The following is a 25468-nucleotide window of genomic DNA, read 5'->3' as shown; positions in this document are numbered from 1 at the left end:
TTTGGTTGGACTTATTGTTGCTGGAGTGGTTTCCAGTCATGGGTTTCAGAACAGATGTACATATTCTATACCATATGCATTGATTTCATTAACCAGTAATAAGTTATTTTTATGGATGTAGCAGAAATATTATTATATGTTCTGCTTATGGCCAATATAAGAACCAGAGATTGGTTTCATTGTTGTTTTAAGTGACTCCTCGCCAGTCCCTGTGGGCATTTGAAAATAGACCCGCTGATACGTGAGCTGGTGCAGCTGTCCTAGCAGCTATGCAAGTAATTTTAGTCTTAAAGCATATTTTGCAAAAGAAGCACAATAAAAATTGATAACTCCAAGCTTGATAATTGTCAGATTAAAGAGTTGAGTCGATTTTGACTGCTAAACTATTGGTCTTACTTTTCCCTCATCCATAAAATAGAGTTTGAATGGGAAGATGAACTCTGAGGTTCTTTCCACCATTTTTATCTTAAAACAACAATGTTGTAGATCATTTGTGAGCTAAATTCTTTACCAAAAAAAAGTTTCATTAAAAGTGACATGCTTTCTTTTTTCCTTCATATTTAATTTCTCCTTTTGAAAAGAAAATAATAAGAAAGATGCTAACTCTTTTTTAACCCCAAAAGTCCTGAGGTTCTGCCTCTGTGATATGCTGGGTTACTTGTTCATTTTTATACCTCTCAGTCAGAACATGTGAAATGACCCAGAGATTCTAAACATAATGTTGGGCTAAAAATATATTTTCAGACTTTGTGTTTATTGAGCATTATAAAGTACCAGGGATTGAGAGCTTTTTGTCTACATTATTTAATTCTTCAGTAAAAAAGTGAAATATTTTCTATGATAATAGGATATCTACCATAGCCCTCTACCATCTAGGTAAAAATAATGGTTTTGATAGATTAAAGCTATTTATACATGCAAAGAAATAAACTATGCTTAAGTATTGGGCAGGCGAAGATGACCAAGGAAGAGTCCTTTAAGGATCTCGCTTGTGGGGGACAGGTAGAAGGGACAGACACATTTCAACAGATCATGATTCAGAAGCCTTAAAGACTGACAATATGCTCAGAGTATTGAGGAAGGAAGAATGGCATCTGTCATACACTTCAGTGAACAGAGAAGGCTTCTGAGTGAAGATAAGAGGTTACATGAGTCCTAAAGGGTTTGAAATCTCATGCACAGAGAGCCTTAGGAAGGGTGGGGACTAGGGGTAAGGGCTCAGGATCGGTGTGGAAATTACGGATGTAGACTTCAAAGCACAGAAATGGGTCTTGGGTATTTCTCAAGTAAAAGATGCCTCTTTCTATTTTGCTACTTTACGCGTGGCTCTACTTCCATTTGGAGCTATTTCATGTCAATAGTAGGGATCCCAAAAGGGCATCTTGCCCAAATTCCTGTCTCCAACTAAATCAACCTAGAACTTACCCAGATACCAGGACTTGCTATACTGAACATTTCCCCCCTGGAACAGGACATATGTTTCCTATGTATTGAGGCTTTTGACTGACAGGTTCCGTCTAAGGTTACTGGCTACATATTAATGTGGCAGCCTCAAAGCAATGCTTTATTTTTACAGGACTAAGTTTATTATCCCTAGGAGTTAGATCGTGACCACTCAATCATAAAGGTTTTTTTAATTACTACAGTGAGCCAGGTCTTATGAGGTATGTGTCCTCCCCATATGGAGCTTATCCTTCTGAGAAAGTAAACTAACAGGAAACAATGAATAGACAGCACAAGAGAATTGAACTTCAGCAGAAAAATAAAATTTTATTAGTTTGTCCATGGAATGATTTAGTGCATTATTCTTAGCAGATTGAGCAAAGAGGGTCTGAATATCTTTAGTTCTATGCAAGAAAAATACAAACCCAAAGTAAACATTTTCATAATTCTGTATTAACCTAATGGCAGGAGTAGAACAACAAGGTTCTCATGCATTTTAAGGTTGTGACACTGTACTGATGACTTTGAAGATGCATTTGTCTGTGTTCTTGAAATGAAATGTTACACTGCCCTAACAGAATTGGAGTTGATGCTGATTCTTGTCCTGACCCTCCTGGGTCCACGTTCCCGGTAATTGCACACAGCACTGCAGCAAGGGGAACTTAAATTCCAGGAATGCATTCATGATTAATCTGTTGTTCAGGTTTAGTCAGACAGCCAACGTATTTTAAAATAAGGCTCCAGCAAAACAGGGATGGGCAGAGGGCTCTAACAGAGTGGGCAATTACCACATGCTTCCATTTAACTCAGCCCTTGAGCTCGTCACACTTCCCTTCGGCCAGCTAAATTGCACGTGAATGGCCTGACTGCCTGTTTGCTGCTCCAGGGGGGCAGAAAACAGTCTGCATCAAGTAACCCTGAAAAATGCACACTAGGCGACTAGTAAAAGTGGACAGGTTGGGCGAGCACTATGGGACAAAGGAAGCTTCTTAAGTACGCCTATTACAGAGCAAACTCCTGCTTATATTTCTCAGAGCATGTTAATGAATTAAATGAAATAGATGGAAGGCAACTAGGTCAGGGCCCACGAGAGACCCTCGGGAAACTTCCTTCATTCCTCTGGAATCGTCCGGATTCACATGATCACCCTTGTTGGGTAAATGGCATTTTTGCATCACCTTTCATTACCAGAAGGCAGACTGTCCTCCTCAGTCATGGTGTCAGGTCTCTGTTGTGATCCCAGATCTGCTGCCGAGTTCCTAGATGCCGAGAAGCATGTCCCTTCTTTTTGTCTCAGTGTTTCTCCTTATAAAATAGAGTTAATGAAGCCTGCTTCCAGTCCCTGATTAATGGAAAAGAGCATTTCTGTTTCTTAGAAAAGGAGAATAAAATTTCAGCCTACAAAATAAAGAATATTGCAGCTTAGTCAATTTCAGGATAAAATGTCTAGACACAGGCAGGAGTGAGGGGTGGTAAATGAACTACTTAATAATTTGATTAAGCCAGAAGTAGAATTCAGATTACAGTTTTTTTCCCTTCTATTGGAAAAATAGAATTTCTATCTACTTAAAAATAAATAACAAAATGGAATTGGATAACATTTTTTTTCACCATTTTCCCTAAATCAGGTAAGGTGGAGGCAAGTCCACCAAAGTAGAGGTGGGCAAAGGAAATTTGGAAGACTGGGAAGCGCATCCTTTATATATTTGAAAGCAAAGTAGAGAGTGGGAGGTTTTAAGGTTCTCAGACAGTCTTTAGAGATTCTACTCATCCTTTCTTTAAATATAAATAAATCTCTTTTGAGTATGAGGGGGGAGCCCTCCCAAAAAATGGAATTACCTCTGGAGGGCAGGCCCCTTTTAATACAGGCTTCCCCCTGCTAGGTGAGGGGTTCTAGGAACCCATCTGTATCAGTGCACCAGCTGGAGTTGTTGTGAGAGGCTGCTTCCTGCTTCAGTGAATTTGTTTTGAAGACTCTTTCCGTGAACTTGCCCATTTCATGATGGATGATTTATGTGGGCACCTGTCCTCGCAGTGCTGAGTGTTCAGCAGTTTTTGACCTAAAGCAGCATCACACTCATGCCCCACCCTCCCTACTCACCTGATCTCTCCCAGGTCAGTTTTTGTTTCCCTGGATGAAAAAAAGTCCTCAAAGGGAAACGTTTGCCAACGTGGAAGAGGTGAAACAAAATATGGTAGAAGCACTAAAAAGCACCAAAATTGATGAGTCCAAAAACTGTTTTGAGCAGTGGGAAAACCATCTCAATAGTTGTATTTCATCAAATGGGGTGTACTTTCAAGGTGACTTAAGTTTAAACATGTACAAATACGCAATATTTCGTAAGTAAACTCTGGGTTTGTTTGGGACCTTGTATATATCAATAACAAAGTCCAGTCTGAACCCAAAATTTGAAAATAGGAACTTGTTTTATTCTACAAACAGTCTCATCAGTAGCTGCAGTGACATTTGGTTTCTTAGAAGAAGAATAACGGGAAGTGCCGTGGCCCGATCACTCCCAGGCCCAAGGTCCATGAGCATCTGGGAACGGGGGGCAGGGGTTGAGCTCCTCTCCCCGCTGCTCTTTTGAAAATCTCTTGGCACTTTCCACGCTCCGCCTGCACATGGGGACTCTCATTAACATCAAAACCAGTTGAGGAAATGCACCTTCCCGTCTCAGGTGTCCCCACACGATGCCATCTGCTCCCACCTGCTTCTGCATAGACAGGACAGGACTTGGTGTTCTCGGTGGAGTGAGAGCACATACTCTTCATTTCTGTTTTCAAACATCCTCTATCCTAGACATCACTTCAGTAACAGGAAATTCACGCACTCACGCCATAAAGCTCAGGGAAACGTAGAAAAATTAAAGACAGTGACATGTAATTGTTAAGGAATATAGCCGTGCTGACCTTACTAACATCTGTTGATTTGTAATATTGTGAAACATCTTTCAAAATATGCCCTTGGCAGCCTTGAATAGGTGGCAGGCCATTTGAGGTCAGCAGGCTGGATCATTCCAACGAGTTGATATTAATGGGCTGCTGTTAGCCTGTGATGGCCTAGGAATTTTAAGGTAGCAGTAAAGGTGTGAACACAAAAGCCTTAGCATTAGCCCTTATGTTCTCCTGCAAATTTGTTATAAGCTGTCCAAGAACATTCGTGGGTATATCTTCTGAATATATCTTTTGAAACAAAACTGTTTTTAAAGGAGCACATTTAAGAATTAACTTGTTTATATATTGTTTTTCTCTAAAATAATTTAACATAAACATTCAAAGGTGAGACATGTCTGGGTTTTCTTCAGTTGAACTTCAGTGCAAGAAAGTCATTTTTCAGAATGTTAAAGCTTAAAATACTGAGGTTAAAAGTTATAGCCACCACCTAGAATTTCTTTAAAATGTCAAGAATCTGTTGTTTTGCCTTCCCAGTACATATTTAACATGGATCGTAGAATTTACTTGGTCCTTTCATTTGGATCTCATAAAAATTTCTAACAGATGAACAAGATAGTTAATATTATCCCAAGCATCTGGAAACTCAGCCTCGGGAGTTACTCATTCAAGTTCACAGTGGCCAAGGTCATTGTACCCCTGTGGAGTGAGTGCTCTGACAGACAAGTCGAATGAGCAAAGCCATTTTGTACCCACAGATCGTGGGACATTTTTTTGTAATCGCTGATAAAACACACGTGTGCTTGCTGTCCAAGTGTTTAGTGTCAAGAAGGATTTTGGTCACTGCAGCAAGGCTGAGGCAGAGCCATTGAAGAATTTATTTAAACTGTAAACTTCCAGTGACCCACCAACCTTCTATCTTGTTTATGTGTTCCTCACAAGTAAGTGTTTTTTGTGCAAAAACCCCTTTTCTCTCCGTTTTTCCTTTCCGAAATGAAATGCCCACATTTCCATGAACAGGCAGCACTGAGGCAGGGCCCCGCCCCCATCACCCTGTTTATAGCAGCGGTTCTTGGCCCCTAGGCCTGGGGTCACTAGATGGGGCGGACGGTGCTTGCAGCACAGCTTCCCATCCACCTCTGGAAAGCCCGAGGGGGTGTCAGTGAGACGAGTGCCTTCCGGGGATATTCTTCGGGCTTCTCAGCACCGAGAAAGGAGTTAAATCATTCGTGAAGCTTGGCGCTCATTTATTAATAACAAGTGCGGGGCGTTTTGTGATGGATTCTCCCTGCATTGTCCCATTTGATTCTCATAACAAGCCCTGAGGGGTAGGCTCAATTATCGCACCCATTGACAGGAGGAAGCAGCTTACCGGGCTCTGGAGCCCAGGATCACCAGGCAGTTGAAGCTGAACTCAGACTCACGTCTGCTGGCTGAAAGATTGTTATTACCTCCTCGACTGTCAGTCCCTGTGCCAAAGGGGCGGCACTGCAGTGGGGCCCCATAGGTGTTTCCACGCCTGTCTCCTTTCTACTTGGTCTTCACAGGAGCCCTGCGTCGTGGGGATGATGCCTGCGAAGGTGCACGGCCATGGGCAGCAGGGGCGGAGGGCGGGGTAGAAGATCCCTCGGGAACTGCCAGTGTGGGGCCAGGTTGACCTTTAAGGAGCTGTGATACCGTGCCGGGGTGTCCAGCCTTTTGGCATCTCTGGGACACACTGGAAGAAGCAAAGTTTTCTGGGCCACACATTAAATGCATTGTGGCATGTACTCACAAAAATGATCTTATAATGTTTTAAGTAAATTTATGGATTTGTGTTGGGCCGCATTCATAGCTATGCTGGGTTGCATGTGGCCCATGGGCCATGGGTTGGACACCCCTGCAAGGGGGTCCCCATGGCTACGTATGCCTTTACCTGAGCTGACACTAAAATTACTCAGTGACTTCCGAGCATGGACTGTGGACCAGGAACCATGTCGTCTGTTACACATACATTATTTCTTTGTGTTTGTGTAGTATAGGTGCATTCGTATAGTAAAAGGGACATTGTGAACATTTCATTTTTACTCTTTGGTCACACCAGAGAGCTATATGTCTGTCTAGCACAGTCCATTACAGGTGTGGCGGAACATCACCGATTCAGATGCACCTGTTCCCCTTGGCGCATAAGCTGGTACTGTCCCAGCAAGCTGGAGAGAGGCCTGCCTGGGAGGGGCGGAGAGCCACGGTCGTCCTCGGGCACATGGGCCTGTGGGGTCTGTGGGACTCAGCGGACAGAGTCTAGAGCCATCGGATACTGTGTGTTGAACCTTTCCTGTGTGTTGGGCTCAGGGCTGGGCTTTTTACCCACATTTTCCAGATTTAACTCTTAAAACAACCCATGAGGTGATACTGTCCCTGTTTCGCAGATGGGAGAAAGTGACACTTAGCAGGGGCGAGTGCTTCAGCAGTAAGAGGCAGACCTGAGATTTGGGTCCACGTCCCTGCCACTTCTCACCAAGGTGTTTGGGGGAGACGGGAAGAAGGGAGGACAGTCCAGTCTTTACCATCAGCAGAGTCCACGGTGTGGCGGGGAGAAGCAGGTCTCTCCCCACATAGTGTGCCCCTTTTGCCTGGACCACACCACCATCAAAAATCAAGGGACTGAGGTCTCAAAGAGAGTTTTTTCACCGTCTTTTGTGGGTTAGGCACCCCAGCTTTATGGCCAGTTGATTGCTTCCCGTGCTGGGATCTCCTTTCCCCCAGGCTTGGACAGTGCATGCCTAGGTGGTACGCATCAGGCCTGTGAGCCAACCACACTTCTGTCACCCTCTGGCTGTGACTGATGTCTCAGGACCTGTGGCCCACGAATGTGTGTGGGGCCCAAGCACTGACCCTGGGTGCTCTCAGTGGAAGGGGTCAGGACCCGGGTCAGGAAAGCCGGAGAGCGACTGTCCTCTTCATGGCAAGGCTTTGCCCTGAGCTCCGTGTCCTTGGTTGCATTTGGAACGTGGAGTCTTCCATCATTGTGTCTTAGGATGTGTAGCACCTTTAATTTTATCACCGAAGCCCTCTTGCTTACTTATTAATGAATTTCAAAACAAAGTTGGTGCTTTAAAAAGACAGAAGGACATAAGAGACAAAAAGTTAAGTTGGTCTTTGTAAAACAGACATTTGATGACTATTGTTAATCTCTCCCCAAGTGGTTGTAGCTACAGGGTATGTTAACCTATGAGCTTCCTAAAGAGGCCGCCGTGCTACTGGCATAGATCACTGGCTCTGAAGAAAGACGATTCTTTCTTCTCCTGCCTCTTAGAATGATAGAAAATAATTACAGAATTGGGATGGAAAATAGATTGCATTCTTTTGTGTTGTCTTGCCTGCTTTTTTATTTTGTTTTGGTGGGCCTTCATTGTTTGAAATGAAAGTTACACTCAGCGTGTACAGAAAGAAATTGAGGATCAACAGCATTTACCTGAGACCTGCTCTGTGCAGGTACTTCCACCTGCTGGCATGTTGAATCCCACCCGCTGGCATGTTGAATCCCACCCGTGTGCTGAGGAAGCGACTCTTGCTAGTGCTTCACTGGCGGGTCCATGTGCGAGAGGGTGCACAGCCTTAAACCCACCCAGGGGTGGGGCCTCCCAGCTGATGCGTGGTCTGCAGGGCAGCCTCGCTCACCACGCAGCTGACTTTCCACCAGAAGAGGCAGTGATGTAGATGGTCTCAGAAGGGAGAGCAGAGCTTCTTTGATAAAGTCCTGTTTTCTCTGCATTGTAAAATGATTATAGCCAACACAATTGAGTGACTTCTGCATGTCAGGACTGTCCTAAATACTCTTCTCTTATTAACCCATTTAAACCTCACAAGAAATTTATGAGGCTGGTACTGTCATTGTTGCACAGAGGAGAAAGGGAGGCACGAAGAAGCTGAGGCTGCCGGTGACTCAGCCTGCAGAGCCGGTGCTGCCTGCAGAGCCCGAGTTGGCAGAGAGCGTGTGTATCGGTTCCTCCGAGGGGTGTAGGAGAGACGTGCAGCCGGTGTCACCGCTCAAAGTTCTTCACAATTAAAACCCTTGAAATTGGACCGAAAAGGCCAAACTGGCCATTATCATTTGAAGATATTTTCAGGAACCTAAAATTAAAGATGAGATTTTTGAAAGACTCTATTTCCTGATTGTTAAGCTGACTTATATGTAGAGTTTAACTACAATTTATTTACTTGTGCATCTTATACATTTGTTTGTTAAAACAGCAAAATCATATGAAATTAGAAATAACCATGATAAATTATTTCCATATTATAAAAAGTGTTGATACCATGTGTTTCTCATCCCTTTTACCCCACAGTCCAATTCTTGAAGTTTTCTCTCTGTTCTTAGCTATTTATTTCTGTAAGAAGAGGGTAAAGGGAACTTGTGGAGTGAGAGAACTATGAACTCTAAACAACCTGCAGGCTTGCTAGCCCCGAAGTGGCTCCCCATGAGATGAGATGAATCGGGGGAGGGTCCGGGAAGGCAGCAGGGTCAACCGTCTCGCTCCATTGCCCAGGCCCGTGGGGACACGGTACATCTGTTTCTCTAGGTGGCCCTTTAGTGTGGGGTTGACACTGGTGATGCTGGTCTGTCTTGGAATGTTAATCCAACACTCTTAGGGTTCCTGATGTCTCCCGCCCCCTTGCCCCTTGCCCTCAGGAGACAGCCTGTGTCATGCCCACCATCGCCTTCCTGCACTTGGGCTCCGCACCTGGTTAATTACATGATGTGGAATTAGCCACCATCTGTGTTAGTTGCTTCCATACACATCTTGAGAACAACAAAAAAAAACTCGCCTCTTCTTCCCACCCCTTCCGATTTCTTTCATGCCTTTTCTAGAGGGCGGAAGGTCAGACAAAGCAGGGATGGCTTTCACTGCGGCAGCAGGCAGGTCGTGATTTATCCTTGCTGAGACAGACAGTGGGCTCCGGTCAGAGACACGCTTGTCCTACTGCCAACATAGACATATTGAACTTATTTTCCAAAGCAAACACGCTCTGGGTACACTCCTTAGAGCAGGGCGTGATAGGAAGCCAGTGTGTCGGTGGTAGTGCTCTCCAAACTCCTTTAAAACCAGGCTTTATTGAAAGCTTGTAATGAAGATATAATGCTTTTACTTCTTAAACCACGACTTCCATTTTGTGGTATAATTAAGGGCAATTACTCAGGTTAGAGATATGGGCCAGGTGAGGCTGACTTAATAAATAGCTATTTGCCTCTAGCATTAGCAAGGGTGTCTTCATTAAGGTGGTGATATGTCAAGAGCCCTGGATAGGTTGCCATGGCATTTGTGGGTTTCAGCCTGGACTCTGGCTGTCCCTGAAATCACAATGTGCAGCCACCAGCAAAAGGTGCTGCCTTACAGAGCAAAGCAGAAGGAATATTTAACCGGCGAAGTGACTAGGGCTCAGGAACTCGATGATTGCAGAGGCTGTTGAAGGCGTGGATATTTTAAAAGAAGTATTGATTCTGAAGGGTTTTATTTAAAAAAGAAATGGTTTGATCTCTATCCATCCATCCGTGTACCCAGAGAGGACTGTTCTCTCCCGTGTGGAAAAGCTGCTGCTCTTCTTCAGGAAACCCTGCCTGCCGGCAGGACCAACTCACCCACAGGGATTAGGTCTTACTCAGCTTTGTGTCCCAGAGTCTGGCACACAGCAGATGTTCAAATGTTTGAGAAATGAATGCATGAATTTTGCTTGACCCTTTGGCTAAATCGGCTTAAGAGTCCCATTTTGAGTTATGAGCCTATCACTGACCAACTTCCAGCAGTGTCTGAACACAACCGATTGTCCTCAGATGCTGTGCCAAGGTGCTGGAAACTGGGAGAACCCCCTGGACCAACAGGATTCAGATCTTGTATTAACTAAAGAGCCTGGATAATTTATGGGAAGTTAGGTTATTTCCAGAACATTACAGTTAGCTATAAAAAGACAAATGATGACTGTATGTTGTAGTTACAAGTAATGCAGTTTCATTGTGAAAACAGTAGTTTTTTAAGACCTTTATTATTTTTTTTTACCTTATGCCTTCTATGCTTATGTCTCATGGAAATAGTAATTAGCAGAGAAGTACAAATATTTTGTCTGGTTCAGACAGGGGAAGAATCCAGAAGCTGCCAGTCAGAACTGGCTAGCCTGCCCATGCTATTTTCCTGCTAGTTTTATTAACTGTGATGGATGATTGTAAGCAAAGTTTTTTTTTCCTTTTTTTCTAAGACTTATAATCTTAAATATTTTCTTACTAGTTTGGGAAATGGGCTTTGAAAGATTTTGGAAAGATAATGGTAAAAATTTAAGTATTATCTAGCTAAACTTAAGTTATGTGGAAAATTCAGGAAAAGGGCACATTGTATTTCTCTGGTACCCGATAACATTAACATCATTGCCTAGTACATAGTAGAAGGTAGGTTAGGTTAACAGTATCTGATTATGGAAAATTTGAAATTTTATTGAAAACTAAAAGCATAAACAAGTGATGTTTTTAGAATCTATAGCATAAAAAAGGGATCTCGTTTTAGGTCTAATATGTATTTAAACATATTTGTTTTTCTTACTTGTAAAGATAAATTAGACCCTAAACTATAACACAGCAACTGGTTGATTATTATAATTCAGACACTTGAGAGCATTTACCAGGTTGGCCTAATCTGCTCCACTAGTTTGTATTGTAATTTCTTATCAGTAATAAAAGTTCCTGTGGTTAACGCATTCGGCTCCGTGTTCTAGGTTTATTTCAATCTACAGAGGACCCAGCCACACCTACAAGGTGCAGAGACTGACGGAATTCACATGCTACTCCTTCCGAATTCAGGCGGCGAGCGAGGCTGGGGAAGGGCCCTTCTCGGAAACCTACACCTTCAGCACAACCAAGAGCGTCCCCCCCACTATCAAAGGTTTGTGGACATTGTATTTCTTCTGTTTGTGGCCATGCTGTTCTGAGCAAGTACAGTTCTGACTTTAGGTGTATTCTTCTAATATTTCTCAGCAAGATATAACCAAAAGAATTTCCTAAGAGAAAAGATAGGGAAATGGGTTTGGGGGCAAACGAGATGCCTTAAAGGAGATGGCCTACCAATAGGCTTGCTCGGGTACGTGTAAGTGATTATTACAGATAATTTAATAGTCACACGCCCACAGGAGGGGATGGACAAAGGAAAGAAACAGACCTGAGTGACAGACTTTGGCTAGACATAAGAGTGAGTTCCTGATGTAACACTTAGGACAATTTACTGTGGAGGATGTAAGAGTCTTCCTTCCCAAAGACATTGAGGAGAAGCGGAAGCTGGCATTCATCAGTGACCTTGGTGCCTAGAGATTAGAGGCTGATGTAGGCAGCTTTGGCAACCCATTCCCTGGCCCATAGCTCACGCTGGGGAGAGACGCCTTTGGCAAGCTGCAGCCATGGTCTCTTCCCATATATATGAGTCTTGAGGTTTGTGAGTGACTAGTTTACTCTCTGCCCCCTCCATGGGGGTCGAGGAGCAAGCAGAAGCCACTCCACTCAGGTACTCCCTCCACTGGATCTGCTGAGCCCTCATCTCCCAGTTTTAACTGCAGCGTTAAGCCTTCTGCTGGCTGCCAAGCAGGGCGGACAGCCTCAGGGTAACGCTGGCTTGGCCTTTCCCACCCTGTCTTGGGCGTTGGTCCAGCCCCTCCGTGGACTTCTGAACCCTACTCTTTCCAATGACTCGATTCTTGTGAAAGTCCTATTGCCCATCTTTGAGGGTATGGGTAGCCCTGGTGGCTTTATCCCGCTGCTGCCCAGAATGACCTTGAGGTTGATGGACAGTCAAGCTGCCCACCTGAACCAGGTTTTATGTGGTTAAAGTGGGGTTTGCTATATTGTTTAGGAGGCTGGGGGGCCAGCAGAGCTGTGTGATTCATTGTGTCCGTGAGCAGGAGCTACATCAGCCACCACCACAGCTCAGAGTTCTTTACAGGGGTGAGGGGCCTCTGGGACCTGGGTCAGGGCCTGGCTTGGATTGGTGCAGATTTCCCATAGTCCCTTGCAGGGTACTTTATGGTACATACCTCCCCCTGCTTCCTGCCCCGCAGCGGTCCAGAAGCTCTTTGGCAGTTGCTTCCTCATGTAACTAAGAATTGGTGTAAATGGGTAGACACAGGCAAGGTCTGGCTGGGTTGCCTGGGCAGTAAATGCCCTGGCCCTTTACCACAGCTTTGCCTTTCAGCTGTAACAGAAGAGATTCCCAAACACACTGGGGCTGATACAGGTTATCGGGGCAAAGGCCTGCCTGCCTACCACTAGCAAACTTTGCCTCCTAAAGTGAGTGTTGGTGGAGATTCGTTCTGTGGAAAACAGAACACTGAATTGATGGCACCTGCTTTTCCTGGCACGTTTACTTTAGAAGGACAGTGTCCCCACACCACCACCTGACCAGGGCTCTCTCTGTCCCTCTCAGACTCGGGAAGGTGGTGCCTTATCTGGAGACCATTCAGTCTGATAAGGCTTTTTATTTGGTTTTTCTATCAATTGCTTGGAGTTTTGACCCACTAATTCCAACTTTTTTTTTTTTAAAGAAAACCTTTATTTTTCTGAAAAATGCTTGTATAGAATTACAAAGTAGAAAGAATTGTCTGTAGAGAATTAATTTTATGTAATTAGAAATGAAAGAATAAGGAGGTTCAGAGAGAGTAGAAAAATGGATATTGACTTAAGCTGCAGACACAAGGGTGTCCAACACCGGGCCGCATGTGGCGCAGGATGGCTGTTCTGTACATGGCCCAACACAAAATCATGAATTTACTTTAAACCTTTTTTTTTTTGCTCAGCAGTTTTCATTAGTGTTCTTATATTTAATGTGTGGTCTAAGACAACTATTCTTTCAATGTGGCCCAGAGATGCCAAAAGGTTGGAAACCACTCTTAGAGCTATAGCATGAACTATGAGAAAATATTTAACTTTAAACCACAGAGTCCAGTAGGTGGAAAATAAACTAAGAAAACATAAAAACAGGGTTAGCCCTCCCTCAGACCTTGCACAGATGGGACTTCTCTCCCCTGGAACCACCTCCCATTTCACTTGCGCTTCTCCTTTTGATCCGCCTTCCGTTCTGCTTCTCTGTGTACCTGTTCCACACCTTACTGTCCCTCCCCTCACGTAGATCTTAATGTCCTCGAAAGCAGGGTTTACGCTGCCTGTCTTTGCTGTCCCCAAACTACCTAGCTCAGGACGTAGTCATTGAAGGTGCTCCACGGCCATTGGAAAAATAACAAATTCAGGCCCGGTGGTTATCAGTAGGATCCTGAGCAAAGGCTGTTTCGCCAACGGCCTACTAATCACCGAGACTAGTCCCCAAGTGGCTTCCCCAAGGAAGGGGCACCCGCCACTCTAACGGGAGGCTGGGCACATAAACCCCTTTGGAGCAGGCACCACACACGTGCTGTCCTACTCTCTAATAGTGCTAATGGGATGCTTTTCGTTTTGATCTTGAATATGTGAATTTGTATTTCAGCACCTCGAGTAACACAGTTAGAAGGAAATTCATGTGAAATTTTATGGGAGACGGTACCACCAATGAAAGGCGACCCCATCCACTACGTTCTGCAGGTATTGGTTGGAAGAGAATCCGAGTACAAACAGGTAAGGACCAGTGTGCACGGCATGCCTGCGGCTCTCAGGGTCACGCAGGCTCCTCGCCTTTCCCTGTTGCCTTGAATGGCTCAGTGACCAGTAAGCCGCATTTTTCCTAAAATTAATCATAGAAACTGCCTACATCACCCTTACCTAGTTCTTTAGAGTTTACAAGCCCTAGTTTACATTTTATTTTGCATGTGGTGGTATTCACCTTAAACTTTCAGTTCTCCGGCATAATCTAGTAAAGAGTTTTAAGTTCTGTATTTGTATATGATGTTGGCAGTAATGTTTGCAAATATCCAAGTCTGTATGTAATTGAAAACTGAAGTTCCAATGGTTTTACTGTACAAGGGAGGTACTCTCTACCTTACTGAAGCCTATTTCCTGTCTGCCTCTTTAATGGAAGAATAAGGAATGTGACTATCGATTCTTGTGGTCTGCAATTTAGAAGCTCTAGGTCACTGCTTGCCACCGTCCCATGTGCATGGGAGTTTTGGAAGATGCAGACTCAGGTTCTATAGGACCAGGGCTCCCAGGCGATGCTGGTTCCTGGACCACACTTTGAGCAGCAAGCTGGACAGATCACACAATAAACACCTGCAAGAGGAAGTGTAATTGGGATTCAGCCAGATACTCAATTTGGTTGCATGATTTTCACACCCCTTTTTGATCCTTAATTCTTGCAGATCCATACATTATAAGACCTTGGCAATTAAAGATGCAGACATTCTCTAGGTTTCTGTAATGTTCCCAGGGATTTAATAACTGTTATGTGAAATCAGGATGTCACATCATCACTCCATGAGGAAAGCTGAGGCCCATTCCTTATCAGCACTTTTAAGAGAGCCACACATTTATATGAAACTCAAAAAATTGAAGATAAATTGCCACCTGTCTTCTAAAATTAGCGTAATTTGTGAAGACTTCTTTATTCAGCTCTTGAGGCTCCAGATAACACAAGACAAGTTGAAAATTATTTGAGTCAGAGTGTTAGTTAAATTGATGGTTGATGTTTCTTTTATAATAATAATACTTGGAAATAAAAATGTATTAAGATGAATCAAAGAACTTTGGTACATTTTACTGTGCTTTCTTAATATGAAGCGTCAGAGAAAAGAATGAATTGTTTTCAGCACATTTGCAAAAGCTGCATTTTAACTATGACACCAACCACCAATATCGATTAACATCAGTGGATACTGTCACCAAAGTTCCCATCACTGCTCCTAAACGAGAGCCAAAACACTACTGTTCACTTGCACTCGCCAGTCTCATGCTGTACAGTGTACCCCGTGTCAGAGGAGGTGACTTTATGCGTGGAATTGTTTCCGTTTACCAGGAAGATATGACTGGTCAGGTTCTCAGCTCAGACGGGGGGCAGATGGTCTCCCCACCGGATGTGGTCATCTGAGACACTGGGGTAGTGCTGCCCTGTTCTGCAACCATGTAAATATGGTCACAAGATGAAGTCACAGAATTTCACAGCATGTTACTTGACACTTAGAAATCTCATTCTCCAACAGTATAGTCATTGCATATTCATCGCTGTGTTTGTAAAAGCCTTTTATTCCATGTCCCATGCTTTTCCACATGTTCTTGGAAACAGATGTTCTTTAAAGCACAGTGATTACTGTTTTATATTTTAAAGGCAGCATTGTTTGGTTGTTATCTATAAATGTCAGGCATTGCCAAAATATAGGTCAGTTCACTCAGTAATCTTGATTTTGTTGACAGATTGGCTGTTTTGAATCTGGTATTTGTTTAATGTTATATATTTAGATCCATGGACATATAAATATGAATATAATACACAATCCCACATGTGCCTGGGAATATATTTCTTATTGTAAACAGTTACAAGTGAGTGTCTTGTTAAAAATAGGTGAAAACACAGTCCTATAGGGCAGGCCTGGTAGGTGGGGGTTAGCATTCTTCACATAACTGTGTCTTCCCTACATTTACCAAGAAATGATTAAGGTCGATAGTGGTGCATGAAAAGCTACAGTTGAGTCAGGGACAAATTGTCCTGAGTTTTTTGCTTTTCCCTAGTCAATAAGCATTAAGTGAAACATGTTGTTTTTGAGTACTTCATTCACTTGTTTTGGACACAAGATAGGGAATGAAAGCTCTTTATATTATGTGTGCAGAGCAATGGTTAAAATAATTATAGTCCAGAGATAACAGGCCCTGAATTCATAGAAGAGCAGAGAGAACCACTGCTGAGCAGAGCCCACTGCAGAGGCGCCCGCTGCCGAGAGCGCTGTGTACGCCTCGGTCACAGCCTGGTCCTGCAGGGCCACTCATGTGTGGGCCGTTTTTCCCCGTTTTGTCTTCCTAGTGCCAGCACGTAGCTGGGCACTCGGTAAATGTTCACTGTCAGCACAAAGGAGGCCGTTTCAAAGGGACAGGATTGTTTATACAGCAGCTGGAAGTATAAGCTCCAACATGGGGTGGATTTAGAAGTGATATTTGTAACTTAGGGAAAAAATCACCTGTGATAGGAGGATATCCTCCCGCACCCCAGGCTTGTCCTCACAGCAGCACAGGGCAAAGGCCAAGGCCTTTTCTGACGTTTTGCTTGAAACAATGACTTTACGTTTGCCTTGGTTGTAGCTAATTAGCTTTCTTTGTTCAGCTGTTATGATGTGGGGGTTTTAATTATGAAACAGTCTATTAACTTCCAGTATTAAATTCTCACCTGAAATTTTACTCTGCATTAGGTTACGTGCTTGATTTGGCTCTTCTGCCACTTAGTAAACATTCCGACCACGTGTTTTTTTAAAGAAGTTTAAAACTACTTTTCAATCAATATTAATTGTAAAGCATCCTTGAGAAAAATGAAAATATGCATAGGCAGGTATGCATTTGCATAAGATATAATACTGTTATATCTGTTAATACTGTTAATAATATTGACATTCCTGTTCAGAAAGCAATAATTTTTACTAAAAATTTAAATGTAAACATTGAACATGAGTAAAAGGTATAAATCGTAAGACATTATTACCTATTAAGAGTCAGAATTTGTGACAATTTATTAATATTCTTGGCACTCACATTTGTTGCATTAAGAAGGCCTCTGAAGCATCTGAAAATTTACGGAGCTCTGCATTTCATTTGAAGGCACCTCTCTTTCAGTGTAGTTTTTTTACTCAGTGTCATTTTTAGAGTGTAGTACTGGGAACGGGCGTGTATTGACTCTTCACGGTGTCTCATAAGTTACTGTGACTAAAAACATTCTCTGGGCAGAACTTAGTCTCGGAGCCTACTTATTTTCTAATGGCCTTCAATTTAACTCCCCAACAGAAATTAAACCCTGGGGCTATGACTGTCTCCTGCACCATTTTTTAGATTTTGTCCTGAGTAAAGCATCAAATCCAAAGCAAAATAAGAATAGATCAAGAGGGAGAGAGTTGAAAGTCATCATTTATTTTATTGATTCTTGGGGAGGGGCTAGCTTTACACGTACCTGTAAGTATCAGACAAAGGTCGGGACCCCTCACACCAGAAAAATCCTCGCTGAGCCTCGGTTGTCCTGTAAAAGTGGGGACATTGGTCCTCTAGCTCAGGGTTCCTGTGAACGTCAGATCAGCTCCATCTTGAGAAGGCACCACGTGAGTGACAACATGACCCAGGTGTGTCTCCCTTCCCAGCTCTGAGGAGAGCGGTGACCTCAGGAAAGAGGTGCAGGCACTGGTCACTGACACAAGCCTCCGATGACCTGCCCCAGAGGCTCTCTTTCTAAAGGGTTTTAGCTACATGGCGTGTCTTTCTGAATTAAGGGTCACAGGTTCTTCATTTTGGTTATCTGGTTATCACTTTAAACCCTCCTATTTAGAATAAACATGTCCAAGTTACTTCAGAGTATATCGTACACCCAATCAAGGATGGAAATTGTCTTCATAAAAGTAATATTGCTTATGTATGTACTGCAATATTATGATTGGTTGCTTCAGTAAGGAACGTCTTAAGTGGATGGGAGGCACGTGCCACCGCCCTGCCGTGGAGAGCGGCCCAGCTGGGCGGCAGGCCCGAAGACGGTGTGATTTTGTGATCTCACGGCTGTGTTATTTACACAGGAACAGACCAGTTCACTCAGACCTCAGGAATCGGAACCCTCAGGAAACGGGATTGTTTTAATTTTCCCTTAGCTTAGAATTAACCCAAAAGGCTTAGTAAGCATCGTTGACTCTTGCTTGCTTGCTCCCCCCCTTCAGCCTCACATCCAATTCAGAACTTCTCTCTTGTTGGGGCTCTTTTTTTTTTTTTTAATTGTTGTTCAAGAACAGTTTTCTGCCTTTTACTCCCAGCCCACCCTCCCTGCCCTCCCCACCTCCCTGGCGTTTCCACCTCCCCTTGTTTTTGTCCGTGTCAACTATTTCTCAAGTAGAGCAGAAACAATCAACACACTGAAAACAACTTTATCACCGTTAGCGATTCCGTTCTGCGCAGTGACTGCTGTGCCAACACTGAACCCCCGCTGCCGCTGTGGTTGGCGTGTGACTCCTGGCACTGAGCGCTCCCCTCTTCAAGCAGTGAGGTGTGAGAACAGCAGCCGTTGAGAATCTTGAGCGTTCTGATTGGAGAATATTCACTGCACGCCTGCTTCGTTCAAGCCATTGTGCTGGATGCTGTAGAGATAATAGAACACAGCCCCACGTATAGCATAAATATGTCTCTAAAAGATAATGTTAAATTGTATTGCCAATGCTTGTGAAAGATGGTAGCTATTCTAATTAAAACTGTAAGGAGGGCTAAAAGAACAGCATTTACAAATTAAAGCCTAATTCTTGACTTGTCATTAAGGAAGCTTCCTTCCATTAGATATTCGTTTTCCTTCACTAAGATTTCTGCCTAATGGTACGTGAAAAGTGGCATTTTTTTGCTTTTGAAGCACATTTTCAGAGATTTTCACTCCAAGGGGGTTAGAGTTGAGAAGTGCAATCAAATTATCATATGAAGTCTCTGTTCCAGATCCATGAATTGAGTTTCTGGGGAATTAAATATACTTCTGGCCTAACTTTCTTAAAGGGATCCAGTCATGCAAATTATGGAAATCATAGAAATCATTTAAATAGATATTAAATAAAAATATGAATCCTCTTTGCAAAGTTGCCCAAAGCATCTGTGGGGATAGCTTGTTAAGTGGTTTTCTGCAGCAAGCTCATTGTTTGCCGGCAGATAAGAAGCCACGTTGTGATAGCAGTGCTTCCCCAGTCTTTGCTCGGCACGGACTGGGTGGGGGGCCGTTCTTTGTGCATCACAAAGGCTGTGCTTTCCTTCTGGGCAGCAGAGCCCAGGGCCGCGTGGTCTGCCACGTGTCTAATGGACACAGCAGGGAGGTCGTGGGGCTGAGTGAACTGGATCTGGTGTCACGCCAGTCGTTAGAGATGAGGACGGAAATGGTGGGGAGTGGGGGGCCCCAGCTGCCTGCTCGCGGGGCTGCACCAGGCAGAGCTGGGGCAATTCCGATGGTGAGCACAGGCGTTTGAGTCACAAGTCGGAACTTACCTGAGGTCCCCCTCTGCCTGTACTTGTTATGAGACCGTAAGAAGTGAACAGCCTCCCTGATCTTCAGTTTCCTCATCTCTAAGATGGAGGTAATAATCACCTGGCAGCGTAATCAGGAGGATTAAATTTGATAAACTGGCTGTATCTCCAGCATCTTCCTTTCAGAAAGCATTTTTCACAGGCATCTCTCCTCTTCCCCACCTTGGAGCTACCTTAGGTGCGGTACGCTCCTGTCCCCACGGTACAGATGAGAAAGCGTAAGGCTCAAAGCTCTACTTGCCCGAGTTCACAAACCCAGAGAGTGACAGTTCCTGTACCTGAGAGGAAGCTTCCTGGTGGCTCCCAGTGGCCATGTCAGGCAGTACCCAGTCCCTCCGGGTGGCACAAAGGAAAGGGAGAGAGCTCCAACAGCTGTGATAGTTCACCCTTTGGTGAGTGTAAACAAATATTTCAAGAGATGGGGCCCCCAAGAGAATGAACGAAAGATGTGTATCAGGAAACCTTGTAGCTGGCCTTAGTCATGCCAACATTTTTCTATCTCGATTCACTGATGCTGATGTAGACCTTAAATTTCCGTGTAACTTTGACCTAACCATCATCTTCCGTAAGTGTTTTGAGGACCAGCACCACTTTGATGAAAGGACCTTGCGAGACGTCTCCTCCCTCCAAGACTGTCATGGCGTCACTCAGCTCGGGGGTGGGAATCTCCAAGTGAGCTGGCAGCTTTCAAGTCCTGTCCTAGTAAGGCTCATGGGGGTCGGACAGGGTGGGGCAAGAGTAGGTTTAGAGTGGTTCTTATGGAAAATAATACAATGATTAATAAATAATAATACACAAATTCTGTTTTATGTGCTCAACTGTAAACCTGTGTTTGCCACCCCCTATATTAGAGTTAACAAAGGGGAGAAAACATCTCAGATCCCTACTGGAAAAAACAGGTCATACAGAGAGAACACTTAAGACAGACTGTTTAGTTATTTAAATGATAATCTGTGATAAACTGGACTACATCAAAAATTTCTCAAGAAATTATTAGGCAAGCCATGACACTGGAAGACAGAATTCAGAACGTACATCTGATAAAGCACATACATCTAGATTAGGTAAAGAGTCTCTACAAATTAGTAAGAGCAAATTAAAACAGGCAAAAAAACTTGAACTTTCTGTTCACCAAAGAAGATGTATGAATGGCCAGTAAGCACATGGAAAGGTGGGAAACATCATTAGTCATCAGGGAAATGCAGGGGAGGTACCATTCTCACTTACTGCAGTGGGTAATGTACAAAAGACCGACGCCAAAAGCAGATGTTGGGCAGGGATGTGCGGAGTACCTGGAACTCGCATACTCTGCTGAGGGGAGTTCGGGGTGATTCAGTCACGTTTGAAACCGTTTCTCCTAAAGCTTAATGTAGACTTTCCCTGTGACCTGGCACTTCGACTCCTATGTATTGCCTGAGATAAATAAAAACTTAAGTCCTCAAATTTGTACAAAAATGTTCATGCAGTTCTTATACAAAAGCTCCAAACCGAAAACAACATAAGTATCCGTCAAAAAGAAGATGGGTAAATTGAGGTATGGGCACACAACGGGACCCTCCTCAGTGAAGGTAGTAAGTACTGAAATCAGGACCGCGGGAGAACCTCGTAGGCGCAAGAGCGTGTATGCTCTTTGCTTCTGTTTAGATAAACTTCTAGAACAGGTGAAACTGAGTATAGAAGTCAAAGTCCGAATAGGGCTTACCTCTTAGGGGTAGAGGCTGGGTGTCTTGATGGTGTCATGTTACTTGGTGTATCCAATTGTCAGAAAGTTGTTCGACTAAAACTTGGCATTTCACTGTCTATACAATTCATTGTCTTTTATTGTTTTAATTAAAATCTCTTTATTTGTTCTGTGGATCAAGACTGTAGAGCCCTTTGTAAGAATGACAAATCTTACAAAAGATTTCTGATTTTATAGCCCAAATGATTATCGAAATGTATCTAGATGTATGTTTATTACTCATGTCAGCTACAGTTCTAGTCCATGCCTGTCTCCTTGTGCCACTCTCAGAGTCACCGAGTTGTGTATTGTTTGATTCAGAGTGTGTCGGAATGCCTTGCTTACAGATGGCACACGGACAGAAGAAATACCTTTCTATAAAATCCTCGATGTTGCAGAGTTCATTTAAACCAAGCCAGGTCCATGAGCCTCCCAGTGTTACGTGATTATTACTTTAGAGGCCGCAGTATTTGTATAAATTAATTGACCAGAACTTTTCCTTTTCTCGAAGGTGTACAAGGGGGAAGAAGCCACATTCCACATCTCAGGCCTCCAGACCAACACAGACTACAGGTTCCGCGTGTGTGCGTGTCGGCGCTGCGTAGACACCTCTCAGGAGCTGTGCGGGGCTTTCAGCCCCTCCGCGGCCTTTGTGTTACAGCGCAGCGAGGCCCTGCTTCCAGGGGACGCAGGGAGCTTAGATGATCCCAAAATGAAGAGCATGATGCCTACTGATGAACAGTTTGCAGCCCTCATTGTGGTTGGCTTTGCGACTTTGTCCATTTTATTTGCCTTTATATTACAGTACTTCTTAATGAAGTAGACAAACCCAACAAAACTAGAGGTATGAATTTAATTAATGCTACATATTTTAATACACACATTTATTCAGATAACCCCCTTTTTACGCCCTTTTGTTCTTTGCTTTATATATTTCTCTTGTGTTACAGATTTAGCTAGGAAAAAAATATCAGTGTTTTGGTGCACCTTTTTGAAATGCAAAACTAGGAAGAGATTAAACTGGATTTTTTTTTTAAAGAAAAATAAGGAGAAGGAGAAGAGCAAATCAGATACCAAAAGCTAGCTTTCTTAGCTTTCTTTAATATTTTCAGATCTGCCTCCTGTTTTCACTGATGTCTTTTGCAATCCTTGGATTTTTTTTCCATGTTACAGTTTAGTAATTTATATTCACTAGTCACTTCTACGTCTTGACCATCTATAGCCGTCAACAAGATTCACAGTGCGTGTCGTTACAGGGCTAGGGTGCCGGTGTTGTTCAGAGTGCGACCACATAGCAGCCTGCAGGGGGCGCGTTTGCTCAGAGGAGGCTGCCCTCAACAACCATGTTGTCACTCAGTTATCTAATTGTGTTTAGCTCACTAAGATCAAAAAGTGTACTTTAATCTAAAATGTTTTAATAATCTGTATCTCTTATGATTTTAACACTATGAGCTGCCTGTCTAAGAAATCAAATAACCAAAAATGCACCTATAAATTATGGAGCATTGTAGATTTTACCACGTTGATTTATAGCAGTAACTTTAAAAGGGCATTGTGCAATAGTTAGTTGTTTCCTTGTTCAGCTATTTTAAAAGCTGCTTTAACTTGTTTGTTTGTCTTTGTATATAACTACTTCTAATCTAATCACTAGAGTTATTATATTCTGTTACATTTGACCAGAGTTATATGACAAGAACTGGTGACAGTTTAGTGCCTCTGCCCAGCGTTCATGATTTACACTAATTGTGAGAAATCTTCTTATACGTCAGCTCATTATTTTTGAAAGATTTGCCTTTAGGCTGTTCTTTGAGGTATCAAATGAAGTGATTGAATTTCCATACCTTAATTCAGTGCACATAATACTAAGCTAACAGCAGATGAAAACTGGTAAAACCCAAGGGAGAGTCATCCAGATTTGAAGTTACTGTTTCGGTGGGGTTGGCCTGGCCGTGTGTGGAGAGGGGATGGTATTTGGTTGTAAGCACAGGGTGTTTGGGGGTCAAAGAGCCTAGATTCTTTACCTGGATCTGTCACTAACTTGCTGCATGACCTGAACACGTCACTTTACCTCTCTGTGCCTCAGTTTTCCCATGCATTAAAAATAAAATAAAATAAAATAAAATGGGGATTCTAATGTTTGTAAGTGCTTTGAGATCCTTGATTAACAGGTGCTATTGGAGTGCAAAGTGTTACTCTTGCATGTTTATTTTGAGTCATGAGATAATCAATTTTAACCCAAAGTCATTGGATTATTTATATGAAGTCCATAATGTTCGCGTACCTCAGGGACATTTAAGAGTTGGAGGTGCAAATATATTCCAAAAGGGTGCAACAGACACAGTGTATCCCCCTGCCTTCTGTTTTTGTATATTTTTGCTACTTGGTTTTTCTTCCTCATCGCTCTTTTGTGCTTGGTCTGTGTTGTCTTAAGATGCAGTATCCTGTGCCAGCTTATAATATTCCCATACCAAAGTCATGGGGAAGCCAACATATTTTGTTTTTGGTTTATTTATACTATATTCTGCATACAGTACTTTAAATGCCAATTACAGTGCAATCTTTATTTATTGTAAAATTTTTTAAATGTACTTATGTACTAATTTTCCCCTGTAGCATGTTATTTTTTGTGTGTTTTATACTTTTGTAATTTTAGGTCAGTCTTGTTCCTTGGCAACATCTGTAGTATTATCAACCTTCTGACATTTTCTTGTGTTTTAAAAGATAAGAGCATCTAGTGCATTAAATGCCAAAAAAAATTATCCATTATCAGTGATTGAAACGTTTACATGTACCCAAAAAACCATAATCATCTCTTAAAGAAAGTGCTAAGATTAATTAATTATTCTGTGTGCCTATATTGATGTAGTAAGTACTAGAGAGTTCTGTATTTTGTTACTGACTATAATAATTAGTTTAATTAGCCTTGCAAACTGATGATATCAAGGTAAATATATTTTTGCCAAAGTCTGGCCTTCCAAAACATATCCCTCTATTTAATTGTGTATTATAACTCACTGTAACATCCCATCTGCATTTTGAGACAATTTCAAGCAGGTGTTTTGGGGAGAAGGCATTTTTCAAGCGATGAAGATTCAAATGAGTACAAGAACCTCATTTGCAGAGAGAGAGAAAAAAAATGTCCCTTTTTGGAAACACTTTAGAACTGCTGCTACAAAGGACAACTGCTCTGACTCCGTTGCGATTTTTTTAAATGAAATAATACTTTAGGCCAAAATTGCTACGAATATCAGATCTTTCTGAGATTTTCATCCTACCAGATTTAACCACCAGAAAGCAGAAGTGTGCAAAACACTAGCTGACAGCACTTTATTTTATTGCTCTCCTTTGTTTGGTATTCATCATAATCTCTCAGACAGAAAGTTATTACTCTATATGGCACTGTTTTCTATCACAAATATGTATATGTGATATTGATATATAACTCTATATATTGCCATTATGCGTGAACAATAAAATAAAGTGTCATAGTAACCTTATCTCTCTGCCCGTTTGCAGTATGTAGGAATGAGCGCGTGGCTTTCCGATGCTCTGTGTGTCAAACTCATCCCTGGCACAAGAAATTCCAAGTCATGTGAAGCAAACTGCCCTTTGTCCTCAAAGAAATTGTTTAAAAAGAAAACTTTTTTAAAAGATTTTTTTCATATTACCTGCCTTGTTCTTATCAACTTGAAATGTTGGCATTTTCTAACTGTGTTTTTGTTGGCTACGGTAATTCAGTATTCCTGTCAAAATTGAAAAGTGCCCTAATTGAATGTGTTTGAATGTTATCCTTGCACAATTCTTTAAATTTAAAGACAAAATGTTTTACCTCACTGTTGGACATACATTCCAATCTTTTCAACTTTAGAAGAAAAAAAATCATGTTTTCCTGTATTGTAAATTTTAGACTATTTCATATACATTGTACTGAAACTGCCATATCAATTTTAATGTATAGATTTTGCAAATACTATGCTATATGTAATAACCTAACTGTATCTGTAGTGTATATGTAATATATTTATGCCCAATAAATGTTTTAATTCTTTCTGACGTAAGTAGGGTTCTTCTGCCGTGAGAAGGATTGCTTTTGTTGTTGTTACTTTTTGGGAACTTAAGCCACATCCCAGAAATTGCAAATTCAAATGCTTTTAGAGGCCAAGCAGGTGTCATAACACGCGGGGGTTGCTGTGCCACCCCAGGGGGCAGCTGCCACCCAGCTCCTGCTGCTTGCGGTCCTGCAATCATGCTTT

At 42.6% G+C, this 25468-nt stretch overlaps 1 protein-coding gene across 8 annotated transcripts in view; it reads left to right on the top strand.

Moving 5' to 3' along the window:
• The window catches only part of FNDC3B (fibronectin type III domain containing 3B), a 314158-nt gene extending 288890 nt beyond the window's left edge, over positions 1-25268 (top strand). For all 8 annotated transcript variants that reach the window (XM_037137468.2, XM_037137471.2, XM_037137467.2 and 5 more), the window contains 3 exons: positions 11077-11243; positions 13824-13951; positions 21727-25268. In XM_037137468.2, the coding sequence (XP_036993363.2) occupies positions 11077-11243; positions 13824-13951; positions 21727-22038 (607 nt within the window). In that variant the 3' untranslated portion in view covers positions 22039-25268. The remainder of the gene's footprint in view (positions 1-11076; positions 11244-13823; positions 13952-21726) is intronic.
• Positions 25269-25468: the final 200 nt, after the last annotated feature.

The sequence above is a fragment of the Artibeus jamaicensis genome, unplaced genomic scaffold (genome assembly GCF_021234435.1).
Source record: "Artibeus jamaicensis isolate MK-2021 breed Jamaican fruit bat unplaced genomic scaffold, CSHL_Jam_final scaffold_474, whole genome shotgun sequence".
Lineage (NCBI taxonomy): Eukaryota > Metazoa > Chordata > Mammalia > Chiroptera > Phyllostomidae > Artibeus > Artibeus jamaicensis.
This window is presented reverse-complemented; position numbering and strand designations above follow the sequence as displayed.